A 17,248-nucleotide genomic window follows, 5' to 3' on the forward strand; every position below is an offset into this window, starting at 1 on the left:
TCTATGCACTTATAAAAAGGTAAAAGTTCAAACTAGATTCTTTTAAAGGTGCATTCTGCAAAATTGCCAGGGGTTGATTTGAAGTGAGGACCCCGTAGACTCAACTGACAAATAGTGGAATAGGCACACGATTGTTGAGTCTACATGGTTCTCACAGTAAGACCAATTGTCTAATATTAGTCCTCCTTTTTCCATATTTATTCCACAGACTCTACCAAAGTTAAACGGTTAATTTCGTGAGGTTAATGAGGGAACACCTGTGAACTCAGGGGATTGAGACAGTAATAATAGGCCTAATATAAAATAATGTACAGTATATTTCATTATTGATCGTTGGAGTAGACAACAATGAAAACATTAAGAATCCCGGTCAGCCATATAATTCTATTTAGTTTAGAGGTTCTTATTCTCATTTAATTTCTTTCTTTTTAGGGCCCGAGCACTGGAACAGTGCGAAGCCCTATTGTTTTTGCTTCGTTTTTTTTTCTTATTATTATTATCTCGTGTCATTAGGCCTTAATTTGACCCCCTAAACATGCTCAAAAACTCACCAAATTCGGCATGCAGGCCAGGTCTGGTGAAAAATTTGATAAAATGGACAAACGGACCCCCTAAGTCCAAAAATGGGCTCGGTAGCGCCACCTAGGCACACAAAGGCAGCCGCTGTGGCCCACAGGAATGTGATAGAAACACCAAACCAACGCCGAAATGTAGGTCTCATCAAGGCCTACAAATCACCCGCTGACACCCCCCCTCTAAAACCAACAGGAAGTCCGCAATTTGCGTTGGAATGTTCACATTCTCGGCCAAAATTCCGCTTTGAACAAAATCTATCTCCTCCCAGGGCGTAAATGGCAGCGGCTTGAAAATTTAACAGATGACAGAGGACACAGTGCTGAACAAAAGTTGCTAAAGACTTATTAATTTGAATCGTTTGGATTTTATAAGCCCTCAAAGTCAGTGGCCAAAACCAAAACCTCATTTTTTCCCATGGAGTTTGGTGTGCAGAGGCTGACACTTGGCACTAATTAGGCCCCTGGAGTCTAAAGTAAAAGTCTGACGGCTTTGAAAACTATGCAGATGGAAAGAGGACAAAACTTCCTACCAAAACATGTAGTTTTGATGTGGATTGGACCAAGTTTGTGGGAGCTGTGAAGAGTTTTCAAATGTTTTTGACTCTGGTGTGCTCTGCTCTGCACTCTGCCTGGACATGTGACTCACTCTAGCTGCCTCAGGAATGCGCAATACACACCCATTGTAAGAGCTCAGAGGGAGCAGAAAACACTCAAACTAAAGATAGCAAAATCATGTAAATGGGAGATTTATAGATCCGAGTCTCGTGACTCGTTTAACCTTTGAATCAAGTCTGTAACTCAAACGGTGACCGAGCTGTGATCCCTCAAACAGGAGTGGGTTTTATGGATTTCTCCATTGGATTGAATGAGGATTTCTCTGTCTGCCTGCATTTTGCTGTGATCATGCCACAGCTGCCAGTACTCGTGTCGGTCACACACCAGGACTTCCGCGGCCTTTCAAAATAAAAGCCCAAAACTCTTTCAAAATAAAAGCACCGAAAAATACACTTCAAAATGGCATAAACGGACGAATTATCTGCACTTCGACGCGCGCCATCCCCGACGTGCACAGGGGGGCGAGGGCCCGTCCAACGCTGCTTGTTTCTTATTTACTTTTGATAGCATCCTGCGCCGCACACACGTGACAGCCCCCCGAGCTCCTGGAGACGGGAGCTCGCGTCACCATGGAAGCGCTCCGTTTGCGACATGTATTCGCCATTTTGCTGCCTCGGTGTATGTGGGCTTTTCGCCGAATGCCTCTGTAGCTCCAAAGTGTTTTAACACACCAGTTACCTGCTAATGTTACAAACAATGATACATGTGTATATCTACATGTATTTAGAGAACAGGAGCCGCCGGAGCATGTCATGGAAATTTTGACGACGTATTTACTCTGGTCGAGCGTCACCGAAGGAGCACTTGAGGGAATGCGAGGTCTGTTTTTTGCTGTTTTCCTAACTTTGCCAGCTCGACCTAACATAACGTTGGTTAGCCTGGCTAGGTAGCTTAGCACTGTTTGAGCCATGTATGCAGTCGGGTGATTAGGTTACTTAACGTTAGTGTATATTTATCGCTAGTCCAGTGGAGGCTTTGCACTGTATTGGAAGTGTCTGGGTTGCAGTCGACATCGTTGCTATGAAGTAACGTTACGTTAGCGGGGACGAGACTACAGGAGAGGCTATTTTAACTACCGTGCAGACACGGTGCCAGTGACAGCCACAAGTGGTTGTGTGTTTCTGGCGCTTAACTAGGGTTATTTTGTTCCCTTTGCTGGACTCGATGTTGTGTAGCAATAACACTGTCTATCGTCAGTCCATATAACGTGACTGTAATCACTGTTCAGTGCTGCAACATGTTTACTTACAATGTTTCTGATGCTCTCACGACGCATTTCACTCTTGATTCTGGTCATTTTCACTATATTAGATTTAGTGCGATTCGATATACATCTCATTGTATGTATGTATACTTTAGTTAATTTTTTATGTTTTGGATTTATAAACCTCGCAACAGGAATGCATTTCTGCATCGCCAGCCACTCGGGATGGAGCCTCGGAGGAAAGAAGGATGTTGTTATCCTCACTGGATTGTGTTTACGCCTTTGATTTCTCAAGTTTGACAACATCCTCAAGACCATCAATGATGATACTTGGATTGATCTCCCAGGAGTTACACGAGCAGTTGCTGGACCTGAAGAATTACCAAAATCGCACAAATGGGGTAGAAGAACTTAAACACGTCCTCTCAGAATTGGACATGAAGTTAGTACCATCTGACAGTATTGAGGAGTTCATCAATTTTCTCCCGAGGCTTCTTGATGACAGCAATTTTAAAGTATTGTATGGCACCTTACAAGTCATAAACTTACTCATACAGAGGCTAGATTCCCATGTAGACAGATATTTCAAGCAAATAGCTTTTGTGGCTCTGAAGGCCCTAGGGGACACTCACACGGTCACCAGGACTGAATACATGAACGTGTTTCGACAGCTAATGAAAATTGTGGGGCCTCAACAAGTGTTGGATCTTGTAATTGGAAACCTGAAACACAAGAATTCAAGGGTTCGAGAAGACGTCCTTAATATCATCATGGCAGCTATGCTCACTCATCCCAGGAAGGAGTTCAACATCCCTAAACTCTGTTTTGAAGTTGCACCATATCTGGCAGACAGCAAAAGGAAGGTCCGCCATGCAGCCCTTGAGCTAGTTGCAGTTTTTGACCATTGCCTTGATACAGGAAAAAAGCAGCCACTGATGAAAGCTGTGGACATGGTGGAGCTCAATGAGGATGTGGAAGGCCTTATGGCAGCTGTGCAGGCAAGACGAGCAAGACGCATCCTTCCTAAACTTTCCTCAGAGGGGATGGTGGAGTATGCCTTGGTGCTGCCCAAACCAGGACAGCGGTGCTCCCCACAGTCTGGTTCTGGAGCTGACATAGACTGGGTGCTCAGTGGAGGGCGGATAAGCAGTGCCAGGAGCCACCGAACTGAACCAGGCTCTGATCGGTTGTATGGTTATGGCAGCTTAGGCTCCCTCACTGATGACTTTCCACTTCAGAGGAGGATTGTCAGTGCAGGTAAAGGGAAGAACAAGCTACCCTGGGAGATGTCAAGCCGCTCATCCACTGAAAGTGACCAGTCATGCAGCGCCCCCAATGGAAAATGCTCTGACCAGGTGGGTCCATCATCACTGATTGTCATACTCACATTTATCTCATAGGTTAATTATGTAATCTGCACATATTTATGCATTTACCTTACATTGTTATTGGCTTTATAATGCTGTTTTCACAACTTCAGGCATATAAATTGATAGTCTGATTTAGGTTTCTTAAGATAGCTGACCAGTTTTGCAGTTTTGTCATTGATTGACACTAATGAAGCAATCAATGACTCAACAAAATATGCACATTGATTTTGTTTAAAGGGCTTTTAAAAATAACACTGCAAATCTAAAGCCATCAGTTCTTAATAAGGTCATTTGTTGACTGCTTTAGCAGAGGTTTTAGCATCACCAAAGTGGTTGCTATATTGACTTTGAAATCACCTTGCATCTCAAGGGGCAGGCACTTTGATTGATTTCTCTGCAATCAGTCACAAGTACAGTAATTGCAGGGAGCATGAAAGGAGGTTGTTTGTGTGTGCTTGTGTGCAAAACATGATTTCTCTGTTGGATTTGTGTCTTGCACAGTTCATACAGGGTTTTTTAAGTTAAACCTTGATGAGACACTTCATCCTTAAATAGCTGATGTCTTGACAACCATTAATCTGCCCACTGCCTGTTAGACTACACAAAAGTCAGAATATTGAAAATCTTTTTTCCTACCTGTACACCTAATGTTTGAGTAGCCTCATTTACACCCAGAGACCATAAGCAGTCTGAAGAGCTAATGAAATCCCAGCAGTGACACTTTTCTCATAGGTTTTGGAAAACATAGATAAATGTAATTACACCTCATGATGCTGAACAGGTGGAGTAGGGCAGAGAGGGACAGGCACATCATATTCACCTTCCTACATACAGATATGCAGTGTCATAGTCACAGCTTGGTCTGTAGCATTCACATCAGAGCCCCCGCCATCCACACACATACAGAAACCTTTCATCATATTATACAGTATAGAAATGAGTTTAATTGGTTGAAACAGATTACATAAAATACATGTGGTTATTTTATTATATGCTTTCAGGAGTGACATCCCTGGAATAGGTACTGAAGGCAGCCTAGTGACAGGAGAATAAGCCTTGTAATGCCTAACGCTTTATTTGGTTAAGGCGCGAAATGTGGAGACTGTATCATAGGGAACTATATCACTTGAAAACAAACATTAGAATAATTTATTCAGTAAACATTCAGCTATAAAGAACCAATTTGAAATTAATTCCATTGGCTATGATGACTGGATTTATTTTATGAGGAATGAATTCACCATATTTTGTTCTGTGAACTATTACCCAGCTAAGAGCCTTCTCTTGAAAACCTTCTGTTTACAGCAGTCTCTGTTTCCCAGCAACACCATTTCCGCACAGCACACTTGTTGGAGGGGGTGTGAAACATAATTGGTTGCATCACAAGGCTGTGGTTGTAAAACAAGACTTATTTACTGCTCTAGTGTTAATTACAATTACAGCCATCCTCAGTGCTCTGCAATGTGAGTTGATCAGATAGCAGACATTGGGAATGACCTCAGCAATAGATGGCCTCAAAGGATCAGATGTGAGCAGTGATGTAAAAGTCTGTCATCACTCTCATTCTCTCTCTACTTCACCTATTTATCTTAGACCAGGGTTTCAAAGGAGCCATGGCTGCATCTGAAATGGCTGCAATTTGAACTTCACCCTTTTTTTTTGTTCTCAAAGGAAATGATTTTCACAGTATTTCTTCCCCTTCTTAGGTGGCCAGTGAAGACTGCCTCTCCCAGTCCAGGAAGCTGAGTCCAGAGACTTACATTCCCAGTTTTGGCAAGTGCCCACACACCTCCCTCTCCCATACACTCACATGAAGTCTATGTGAGGTGACAGGTGTAGTTGAGTGGCTATCAACATTAGCTGGACTCAGAATTAGACAAGCTTTCAATTGGATTAGCATGCTGAGTTGAAGGAGCCACCCTACCACATGCTACAACAAGCTCTGAGTGAACAGGTTGCTTGGCAGATAAGTGTCATACCAGCCTCGTAAGATGCCATTGCTCTGTACCACTTCAATTCATCTGATTACTTTAATGCATGTGGGTTGCAAGTCTGTAATATTGCAGACATGTAACAACTGAATTGTCATTTTAGTAAACAAGATTAATCGTTGATGAGGAAGTCAGAGGCACACTCTGTGGAAACCCTTTATATAACTTTATATATCAGTTGCATTAGTAGATGTTCAATAAACAGATTGAGAGTATGAGCCATGCAGGCAGTACCATATTGAAAGTAGTAATTAAACCCCAAAAATGTCACTTCATGTTACACTGGTAGGAGAATGTAATCTCTAATGCACATGTTTCTTTTCCTCTAATTATCAATAGTCTGAGGTCCTGTAGTTAGCAAACTGCACTGGAGAATCATGTGCAGCCAGTCTGCAGTGTTACAGCTGCTGTAATTGCAACAGTGGACTGCGGGTTCAGACGGACCCTATAAGTGCAGTCCAATTAAAGAGAACTTGCCAACAGGTGCTTAAACTGACAAGCACTCAGCTAGAAGGAGAACAGTGAAGAGAAGGGCTTTAATAATGGGGAATATTCAGACTTGGTATGGGAATTACTCAGACAGAAAAGTGACGTGACATGCAAGCATGTCACGTCACTGTTATATCACAGTTCTGATATTAGACTTTCCTTTCTCGACCCTTTTAGCTGTTTGATATCTGACTACTTACGTGGGGCTTAGGCTCACTTCCGCTGCTGCTACCATAGCTCATGTAATCTGGACACACGCTAGTTGTAATCCTTAAATAAAGATTAGAACTGTAGCAGGTGTGCTGGTGAGATTTGAAGTCAGATCTCAGTTGGCTTTTCCATACCAAATACTACTCAATTCAGGGGCTTTGCTAAGGTTTTCCTATCATGCGTAACATTGTGTAACAGTGCAAATGTCCAGTGTTTCTCTCAGTCTCTCTCAGTAAAAATAAGATGTTCAGTTCAGATGTTCTCTCTCTCTCTCTCTCTCTCTCTCTCTCTCTCTCTCTCTCTCTCTCTCTCTCTCTCTCTCTCTCTCCTGTTATGTTCAAAGCAGAGGTGACTTCTCCTCAGCTCTTTTCTTTGTCCATACAGTACAGTTTGTTCTATATTGGGGGTTATATAGGGCAGACATGTTCTTGTTACATATCGACAACCCTTTCCTCCATCTCAGCCTTGCAACGCTCCTGCACAACAGCTTGTTAGCTATAGTGGTCCTGCTCGGAAAGCAGTGACATAATCATCCAGATTTGAAATTCCAAATATCAAACATGTTTGGAAATGATTGGGGAGGGCCCAGTGAGTTTTGGAGCTGTCTGGACTGAATATTGGCACTGACCAAGATTTCTCTTCAGTCCAAAACTCCTGTAGTCTGAGCCTGGCCTAATGGCAAGAGAAAAGACACTCAGGGGTAGTCAGTCCCTGTAGTGGAAAATTCTGGTTGTTGTTGCTATAGGTCCCAAAGTTTGTATCGCAACTTCAATCTTGGTTTCAGAATTGTTACACTCCTACTCTCAACATAGCCTCTGTATAGGAACAGCCTGTGCTTACAGGCAAAACTGGACTTGACTCTGTTCTAACTGGACCGCAGACTTTGCCAGAAGTTTCTACCACCTAGGTCAAACAAACAATGTCAGTCTAATCTCTCCAATAACTTCATTCTTGTATAATCTGTTTATCTGTCATGACTGAATTTAAGTGCTCCTTATGATGGAAGCATCTCAGCCAGAAGGTCAGCTTTGTTAAACTTGGACATAAACATTTATCAGTTGAAATAATTAGATCTGCTCAGACATCCATTCTAAATAAAGGTTTTGGATGTCCTTGGTGGAAACAGTTACATTGACCATCCATTCACCGAGCACATTGTTTTAAAAAGGCAGGGAGGGTGTTTACAAAAATAAGCGTTCAGTGCATGATACCACCAGGTCAAGTAGATAACATATAATACATGATGTATACCTTATCAGCAGAGAACAGTAAAAATTTCTTAATATTCAGTGGTTGATATTGTCTAACCATGTACTTTTTCATATGTGACAACAACTCTAAATGTTAATAATTGGATGGTTACAATACCTACAATGACTTTGTCCACTACATTTCTTATCATAGATATAACATGGGTTTATTATGGTCACAATAGATACTACTGAAGTATTATGTAACCTTGGTAGGTTTCTTGTGAGAATGACAGAAAATTTCCATGCAGGTTCTGCTGAGGTGCAAAAGCCCCCATCCAGGAGGAGGGAGTCCCCTGTGCGCCTCAGGAGAAGTGGAAGTCTCGACTTAGACCCTGAGATATTTAAAACCAACTTCTCTGACCCAGATGGTGGTAAGGAATCTTTACCTTTACAATTTTCAGCCTTTTAGTGTTTTTTTTGGGAGGGGGTTCTTACAGATAAATATCCTTGTGATTGTGTCTCACAGTGGCATCAAAGGCGCGCATTCTCTCTGGGAACCCCAGCGTTGAGCGCACCTTTTCCCTACCCTCTAACCCCACCACAGCTGGCTCCTTTCTACTGCCTTCTTATCCATTTTCTCCACTCCGAGGAGGCCTGCTCACTCCTACGCTGTCCCGCCGTCGAGCAGACTCCTCACTCTCTATGTCCAACACCTGGCCAAACAAGAGAGAGAGTAGCCCTCAACAGCGAGAGCCCAGCCCCTGGAGAGACAACACAGGCAAGGGGACGGGGAGGGGCAATATAGTAAAAGGACTGTGAATCATGTGTGAGGGTGTCAGCTAAATGTAAAGATATTATGGCCACTTTCTTGCTCATTGTATAATTTTGAAAATGAAAAATGAAAATTTCTTCCCCATTGTCTTTGCTCTGCCTCCCATAGGGGACCAGATTTCTAACAAAAGCTCTCCCAGACCTCTTCGAGCATCCCTGGTGAGTTCCTCCTCCACTTCGTCGTTCCGCCGGGCTCTGAGCAACACAAGGGCAAACCTCCCTGTGTCACCAGTTCTCCCTTCATCGGAGCGGGTCCAGTCTCATAATGGCCAGAATAACAGAGCTCCTGCCAGCCCCCAGAACAAGCACCTAGAGAGGAACATTGATCTGGATCTCATGAGCATCAGCACAGTGCAAGATCTTCAAGATGATGAGCCTCTAGATGTGGAGGAGGTCAGAAAAACTGTTTGTTTTTTTTCCTGTGAAGTCTTAGGTGGTGACGGAGGTTTTGATTGTTTTTAAATTGCTATTGATCCAGCAGTTTGATGAGAAACAGGACCAGTGTTGTGATTAATGAGACAGTTTTGCGTCACATCCAGGACCCACAGCCCACCACCTCCCCATCCCGACCCCGTGTTCATGTGTGCCAATTTTTGTGTTGCTTACAGATGCTGAACTCCCTCCGCTCATTGCGCAACAGCGCTGCCAAAAAGAGGGCCAAAGTGAGCCTTAGCAGTTCAGAGCCGGATCCAGACAGCCCTGACTCAGCCGTGAAGCTTGAGCTGGGTCTTGACTCACCTTCTCACACCTCCCCCATCCTAACCAGTCCAGTCAGCGAGAGTGGCCTTTCCAGTTTGCACTCACCCCCCAACTTCACCCTCAATGGCATCAAAACTAGGTAAAGGATCTGCATTTTGCAGCAAGTTCACATAGGTTCTGTATCCATTGTTTTTTTTTATTTCGTCATTGTAGCATCTGTGTTTTTGTCTGTGTGTAGCCATATTCTTAGGGACACAATAACTCATGAACATGTGTTATAGAAACTTGATACTCGCACCGCAACTTTCCCTCTTAGAGTAGATGATCTGATGAGATGTCAGGGCACCTTTCTGCATTAGTCTTTATACTAATGAAATGAAATGAATGAAAACGGATTTTCTTTAAACTAATATAAACCCTCAGCTGGTGGTATTAATACCCCCCTTCTCCATGTATAATGAGAAGACAAGTAAGTTGACATAGAAATATTTGCTTATGAATGCATTGATTTGCTTAATAAACAGCCTCAATAGCATAACAAGCTGTCGTAAATATATGATGGGGACTCTGGTGCAATAGGCACCTGAAGTTCCTCTTGATATATTATTTTAGCAAATGGAATAAGCATTACTCCCAAACCCTGTGACAAGGCCAAGGGGTGACTCGATGATCATTTCTCACTTGTCACACCTGTCAACAGTCCTGGAAACTCTGCCTCTTCAGCAGCGAAGCCTCGCATTGCAAGAGTGCCTTCTGCAAAACTGAGGTCTTCTGTGTCCATGGACTTCAGCAGTCCTCAAGGTAGAGTAAAGACTACATGTTTTAGCCACTCTGTGTTATCACTCTGTATCTTATCGAGGTCTTTCTTTCTTGTTTGAATTTTCTCTAGGATTGTCTCAGAGAGACAAGCCCCCATCTGAGGTGGGTGTGATTGGCCAGAGAGTCTCCTACCCCAACAGAACAATTAAAACTGAGGAGGAGAGTTGGACAAGAGAGCCCTCCTCTCCCCCAGTCAAACCAACCTCCCGTGAACCAATGAGAGCTCTGAAGCCAGCCAAAGGTCAGTCAGCAGCCTGCTTGAATGTGTCCTGAACTACTGTGAATTATCAGAAAAATATGTGTAAATGTAACGTAAATGATAGATTACATTGTGCCAAATGTTAGGACCACAACTATTGAAGCAGTCATTTAATTCAAGTTTTGAAAGTTTCTCTTTAACCCCTTGGTCACTGCTGTTCTTCTTTGTCTCTCAGGGTCACAGAGTTACAGCAGCAGGAACTCCCCAGGCACAGACATATCTGAAGGAGTTGTTGGCAGAGGTCAGTCTCAACCGGTCTTTATTTAAGCTCTGGCTCAGTGCTGCGTTTTACAACAGATGAAATGCAAAACTTCATGCTCCCCAAAGTCGTGTCTTAGCCAAAAAATGGTAATGCTCTAGTAATGGTCTTGCTTTATACAAACTTAGTGTCCACATTGTTTTCAAAGGATAGTTGTTTAGAGATCTCCCCCTCTCCGTATGTTTGAACTTTCTGCATTTGTTTCCCCTTACACCTCCTAGGTGTATTTGGTTCTGCAGTTTTGTCCAGCCGTCCTGGCATTGCATCATTTGAGCAGGGTCATGTGGTGGTTAAACCCCCGAGCGATCCCCTAGAGGGCATCTATGGCCATGCCGTGTCTGGTTGTTCATTCTCCAGTGGTGACAGCCCACGTCCAGAGGAGGTTTGTCCCACTCCTTTTCAGTGGTAAAATACAGAATAGAAATGATCATCACCATTACAAGAATTTCTTTTTTGCAAAACTTAAGTTTCCATGGTGTGTTTTCTATTTTTGTGTAGGAGAGGGTTAAAAATGCAAGGTTTAGCCGGGACAAGCTGCGCCTCCAGCGTCTGGATCAGCCAGAAGGGCAGTTTGGTCAGTTTGGTCAGGTGGACAATGCACGAGAGGAGATTCGCCACCGCGTCAGACAGATGCTGTCTGAGGCACCCACAGAGGAGAATACAGTATTAGGCAACAAAGGCAAGACACTTCATTGCTTGTATCTAATGGTATTTTCCCTTAAACATACAATCTGGAGTTTATTGAAAGGTCAAAATGTTGGCTATTTTCACTTTTTTAATGTAGGTGAACTACTGCTGTGACTGATTGCCCTTAATGCAGAGGATATTCCCCATGTGTGTAGCTCACACCATTTGCAGCCAGAGGCTTGAATGGATGCTCTTTTCTGTTGTAGATATGCATCTGAATGGTGACGCAGTGACCTCCACCAAGGCAGACCCTCCCGTTGGCGAATCTCCCATCAGCTCCACCAGTCCTATCAGCCCCCCAGGACCTCAGAGTCCCGTTAAGTGCTTTACTCCGCCCCACCAGCCTAGCCCACCCACAGTGCCCCCCAACCCCAAAACCTCGTCCCGCCTCAGGAGGGCCCCTAGCCTCAGCAGGACCCGACCTTCACTCTCCCATAGCTCAGGTCAGTGGAGCTAACAGCAAGTGCTCGTTTACACACTGCACCCAATGTAAAGCTCCATTGTCTATACATTAAACATACAAAATGTACTTGTATTTCCGTGTATTTTTGTTGTGTTGCTGTTTCCTCAGCTGTCAGTAGACCTTTGCACTTTGTTATGTAGCTTTGCAGCCCAACAGGTCTTCACTGCATTTTGAATAAACCAGTGCTTCAACAGGCTTATGTTTACAGACCATGTGGGTACATTAATTAGACCATCAAAACTAACAGAGCATGGGTGAACATGTCTGTCTAACGTAGTGTCACAATGCTTTGTTTTGACAACCTACTTTTAATGAGCCTCCACCCACACTGCTTGTCTTCAGATAGAGATGTAACATGAGACTGAAACTGGGTGTGTGTGTGTGTGTGTGTGTGTGTGTGTGTGTGTGTGTGTGTGTGTGTGTGTGTGTCTCTGTGTGTCTGTGTGTGTGTCTGTGTGTCTGTGTGTCTGTGTGTGTCTGTGGGGCCATCCAGATGAATTGTCCCCTGGCACTCCCAGTCAGAAGAAAGATCCATCAGAGTCTCCAGAGCTCCGTCCATTTTCCAAACCCGACCTGGCGCTGACGCAGAGCTTCAAACTTCTCAGTTCAGATGACTGGTGAGTGCAGTCACATTATCCAGGCCACACAGCTTCAGAGGAAAACCTACTGAACAGTTCATGTTACTAATGGCTTTGATCCATCATGCTGGTAACTCAGTGTCAGGGTTCCTACAGAGATTTAAAAAAATATGGAGTAAAGTTGGAAAATGAATTTGATAATGTCCAAGTCTTGAAAAGTTAAGCATTAAAATAGGCTGAAAACTTGTAAAGTGCAAATTCAAAATGACCTCCCATTTTATATGAATTAATAATTTCACATATTGCTTTGAAATAGAATCTTGCAATGGCAATAATTCACAGATGTCATAGATGAAAGGACATATTTGCTATCCATTATCAGCATACATTAGAATTAACATCTGTTCAAATTTTCAGATTTGTTTTAAAAAACAAACTTAAAGGGTAGAAGATATATGGTATTTAAAAAATGCAGGAAACTATAAGACAGGCTGTCATTTTTGAATGCAGGGAGAAGAAGATTGAGGGTCTGACCCTCCTGCGTTGTCTGGCCCATTACCACTCGGACACACTTCACAGCAGGCTCCATGATGTGTGCCTGTCTCTCATACAAGAGGTAACACATCTCAGTATCACACTTTCTCATCCCACTCACTCATATTCAGTGTGCTGACTCACCCCATCTAACCTCAGCTTTATCTCTATCTTTTTTTACACACATATATATAGATAGATAGATACATATAGATATAGATGTATATGTTGATTCATATGTTGAAAAATACAAAACTCATGCTGTCTGTTTTTCCAATTTGCGTATCAGTAATGTTATATTTTTAGTCATGAATGTTTTTACTTAATTGTGTTGCCACCAGTTACTATATTTGCTCATGCAATGATGCTACTTTCCCTAGAAGATCAATAAAGTTCATCTTCTCCAGGTGAAGAACCTGCGGTCGGGTGTCTCGAGGGTCGCAGTGTGCACACTGGGCGATCTATACAGCCACCTGCAGAAGGCAATGGACCAGGAGCTGGAGGGGACAGCCAAGGCCCTGCTGCAGAAGGCCGGGGAGAGCAACGCCTTTATCAGGCAGGATGTGGATGCAGCACTGGACTGCATGGTGCAACACTGCACCCTCACCCGCAGCATCAATGCCCTGCTCACTGGAGGACTCAGGTCAGGGTGCTTACTCAACCTACAATCAAGCTACTGTTGGCAGCTGCATCAACACATTTAATTACGGAACTCTGCATTTCTTAAAGGAACATGTCATGTTTTTGGGAGATCAGCTTATTCGGGCTATAGGGCTATTTTCTTTGTTTCATGTGTTCATTTTATTAAGACAGATGTTTTGGTGACAACAGGGAGTGTCATTTGCAGATTTCTCAGGGTTTAGGCTACCTGTTTCCACCCGCTGCCATTCATTGTTTTAGAATGGTTAGCATGCAGCCTGTAGCTTTCTCTGTACTGGACACACAGGGATGAGCTTGGTATTGTTCTGCTTGTCTGATTGTGGATGTGATAGACTCCCAAAAAGTGGCGTGTTCCAAATTAACCAATTTATTCAACCATTTATTTAACCACTTCTGGTTTTCCCTCTGCTGTTAGTCATCTAAACCCGGTGGTGAGGAAATGCACAGCCCAGCACCTGGCCAATCTGGTTGAGAAGGTTGGCGCTGCCCGTCTTTTGTCTGGAGGGAAAGATCTCACTGACAGAATTCTACCTGCCATCATCAAGCTGGCACAGGACTCCTCACAAGAAGCAAGGTATAGAGAGAGGGCTTTTGTGTGGCTCCAAGTAATTCCTATCAGTATTCCTGTCTGACTGCGCATTATATTTTGGTTCAATCTGTAGGTACTTTGGGCGGCGGATGCTGCTGTCTCTGTCATCTCACCGTGACTTTGACAAGATCCTAGAGAAATATGTCCCCACCAAAGACCTAGCGACTGTCAGAGACACCGTCTTCACGCTCAAGACTAAGGTACAATATTTGTGTGTTTGTGCATGTCCCTCAATGTCAGGATTCAAAGCTTTTCAGCAGAGGCTGAAAAACTTTTCCACCACAGAAATGATGCTAAAACATTGCTTTTTTTGTTACATGGAGATGTAATTTTGATGTTATTACTGTTTATTAGGGTCTTGGTGAGATGCCCCAAGACACCCCATCAGCCAGGGGCAGACGTTCCCTCCCAGGCAGTGGCACAGTTAGAGCCTCATCTCTCACCAGAGAGCCACTCAACCAGACCACCAGGTGAGCACCCACATTCATCTGAACACCTTAGTTACCTGTAAACAGTGCTTTAAATCCAGACTCTTTCCATGATGCCCTTAAGTCCCTTTGTGTTAGCCTCTGATTAAGTACCTTGAAGTTTGTGCGCAAAGATGTAGTTTACATATATATTATATAGACATGTTATTCATAATTACCCACAGGTTTATATAGTATTTCATATAATTTTCCATCTACAGGGAGTCCAGTAGTCAGTACAGCTGCAGATCTCAGGTACACAGTATTGCAGACAAGACCGAATACATCAAGCAGATCTCCTCTCTGCTGGGCTCAAAGGACTTCAGAGAGCGGATCAAGGGAATCGACCAGCTAGTGTCCGACTGCCAGCACAACCCCAGTATGATCATCAATAGTTTATTTCCGGTTAGTATCTTCTACCAGTTGCTATTTCTGCTAACGCCAGTATTCCATTGTTATGCACCTGACTATAACTAATCCATTAATTATCATACACGTCTGTTTCGACAAGAGAGCACCACCATTCTCATGTCTCTTTTACCTCCAACTTTTTCCTCTCACTGCTGTTCTGTTAGGTGTTTGATGCCTTCAAGGCCAGGCTGCAGGAGTCCAACAGCAAGGTCAACCTGCATGCCCTGGAGTCTCTACAGAAAATCATCAGCTTGATGAAGGACAGCCTTTCCCAGGTGGTCAACATCCTGGTCCCAGCTATCGTGGACAATCACCTCAACTCCAAGAACAACAACATCTACACCGCTGCTATTGGAGCCATTAACGCACTTATCCTAAATCTTGGTATTCATTTGAGAAATTTATATCTAAATACTCTTCTATATCTGAAATACGATGATCAGTCAGAGTATGAGAAATGCTAAGTCTGTTTCACCTTTTTCTTTGTTTCCATGGCAGATAATGTACTCCTCCTCCAGCCTTTCTGCACGAAGGCCCAGTTCTTAACTGGAAAAGCAAAGGTGGATCTTATAGAAAAGGTTGCAGGTATGTCTGTTGCAAAAATTCTGTCCCATAAGGCACCACTGCACTATTAACACTGGGATTAATCAGTTATGGCTCCAGTCTTTGAACTAGCCATTGTTTGTCTTACCACTTCCTCTTGTTTGCTGTTTTTTGGATCCAGATCTTGTGACAGACCTCTACCCTCGCAAGCCCCAGATGGTGGAGCAAAAAGTCTTGCCTTTGCTGTGGCACCTGTTGGGCACCTCCAGCCACAGCGGTACTATTCACGGCCGGGGCGGCAGCGTCCGGGGGGCCACCGCCAACCTGTGCCAAGCCCTTTATGCCCAAATGGGGCCCAGCCTGGCCGAGTCCGCTGCCTCCCAGGATGCCAATGTCCACAGGGGGCTCAATGAATTACTGAGGACCCTGTCCTAACCCTGAGAAATTAAGATAAAATCCAAAGGCAACCAAACGCTGGAAGAGAAGAACACTAACACTGACTTTACTTGAAGACAGAGATGTTGTACATTTCTAATAGTGCCTGCACTTTTATATCATTAAAGAAAAAGTCCTTAAAAATTATGAGCTCTTAACTCAGTCCTTATCTCAGCGACATTTCCTCTGGTTCAGATGCATGGGCAAACATTGGCATCAGGTCTCACATCTACTCAACAACCTGCTCTCTTTGCACTTTGAAAAGGTAGCTCATCATCATGATAGACATGAGTTTTACATTGTACCGTCCTATGATTGTCATTGCTGTTTTTGTTTAAGAATCTAAACATACGTACTGTAGACAAATCAGACACTATTGCAGAATGTAACATTGAAATGCACAAAAAGATGAGGAGGCAAGGGACCTGAAAGGTGTATATTTTTGCTGTTTCATCAAATGTGATATTTTTAAAATGTGTCTTACATAGGTGTTTTGAAAAAATGTGCGTTGAGATTAACTGATATTACAAAATACTTTTGTACAGTTCAAATGTGTAATTGCACAGTATTAGCCTAATCGAATCGAATGCTGTATGATGTTACAGTATATAATTTATCTATTGTGTAACGTTACGGTTTGAAAGTCATATTGTAAGAAATATGTTAATAATGTGCTGAGTTAATACCATCCCTTTTCTGCATGACCAAAAGTTACTGACAGGGGATCAGAATGTTAATATTTTTGTTAAAGAGATATCTATGTACACTGATGCCTAAATCAGGATTGGGTTTGATCTAATTCTTCAGGACGGGTTTAACATGGAAAGGATTTAGCTTTACACTGATGGTTTATTGAGAAATGGTGACGCCCAAATCTGTGATTCTGTCTCAGTATAGTGCCAGTCTTTAAGTAGCCTTTTCACTCTATTGTTAAATTATATTGAACTTGTCTGTGAATAAGAGCAAAGACAGATTGATATATAAATAAAGTGTTTTATTTCTGTAAAAATAGCTTTTGGTTGCCTCATTTAAACCACAACTATCCCATAAAGAAGGTAGACAAACATGCTGTATGTGTTTGGAGTTATGTATGGTTAATGTCATGGCCATGTTCTTTTTTTGTGTGAAGCTGTGAGTAAGCATCAAAATATTAGTCCTCAGACAGTGATGTCAGCTATGACAATCTTAATGTTGATCTGGTCGTGACTAATGGGAGGTGTGAACATATTTATACTTCACCATAGCCTTCTTCAAGAAACCTAGAGATGTCGTTTTTGTTGAGTAAGTGGTCACATCATCCCTGGACTACCCTGGTATAGTGTTTACAATCTTTTGACTAAAATAACTGTTAGCAAAAACATCTTATC

The 17,248-nt window shown here is 43.0% G+C and overlaps 1 protein-coding gene across 1 annotated transcript; it reads left to right on the plus strand.

Moving 5' to 3' along the window:
• The first annotated feature begins 1,790 nt into the window (after positions 1 to 1,790).
• On the plus strand, positions 1,791 to 16,925 carry togaram1 (TOG array regulator of axonemal microtubules 1). Its single transcript, XM_030044679.1, has 24 exons — positions 1,791 to 1,808; positions 1,918 to 2,009; positions 2,589 to 3,749; positions 5,471 to 5,537; positions 7,956 to 8,078; positions 8,174 to 8,425; positions 8,588 to 8,871; positions 9,087 to 9,316; positions 9,878 to 9,978; positions 10,067 to 10,237; positions 10,431 to 10,496; positions 10,736 to 10,896; positions 11,013 to 11,193; positions 11,408 to 11,644; positions 12,158 to 12,281; positions 12,753 to 12,858; positions 13,184 to 13,419; positions 13,852 to 14,010; positions 14,099 to 14,225; positions 14,380 to 14,495; positions 14,714 to 14,897; positions 15,068 to 15,287; positions 15,402 to 15,488; positions 15,628 to 16,925. The coding sequence occupies exons 3-24, from the start codon at positions 2,643 to 2,645 to the stop codon at positions 15,879 to 15,881; spliced, it is 4,593 nt and encodes a 1,530-aa protein (XP_029900539.1). The 5' UTR covers positions 1,791 to 1,808; positions 1,918 to 2,009; positions 2,589 to 2,642; the 3' UTR covers positions 15,882 to 16,925.
• Positions 16,926 to 17,248: the final 323 nt, after the last annotated feature.

The sequence above is a fragment of the Myripristis murdjan genome, chromosome 22, assembly GCF_902150065.1.
Source record: "Myripristis murdjan chromosome 22, fMyrMur1.1, whole genome shotgun sequence".
NCBI lineage: Eukaryota > Metazoa > Chordata > Actinopteri > Holocentriformes > Holocentridae > Myripristis > Myripristis murdjan.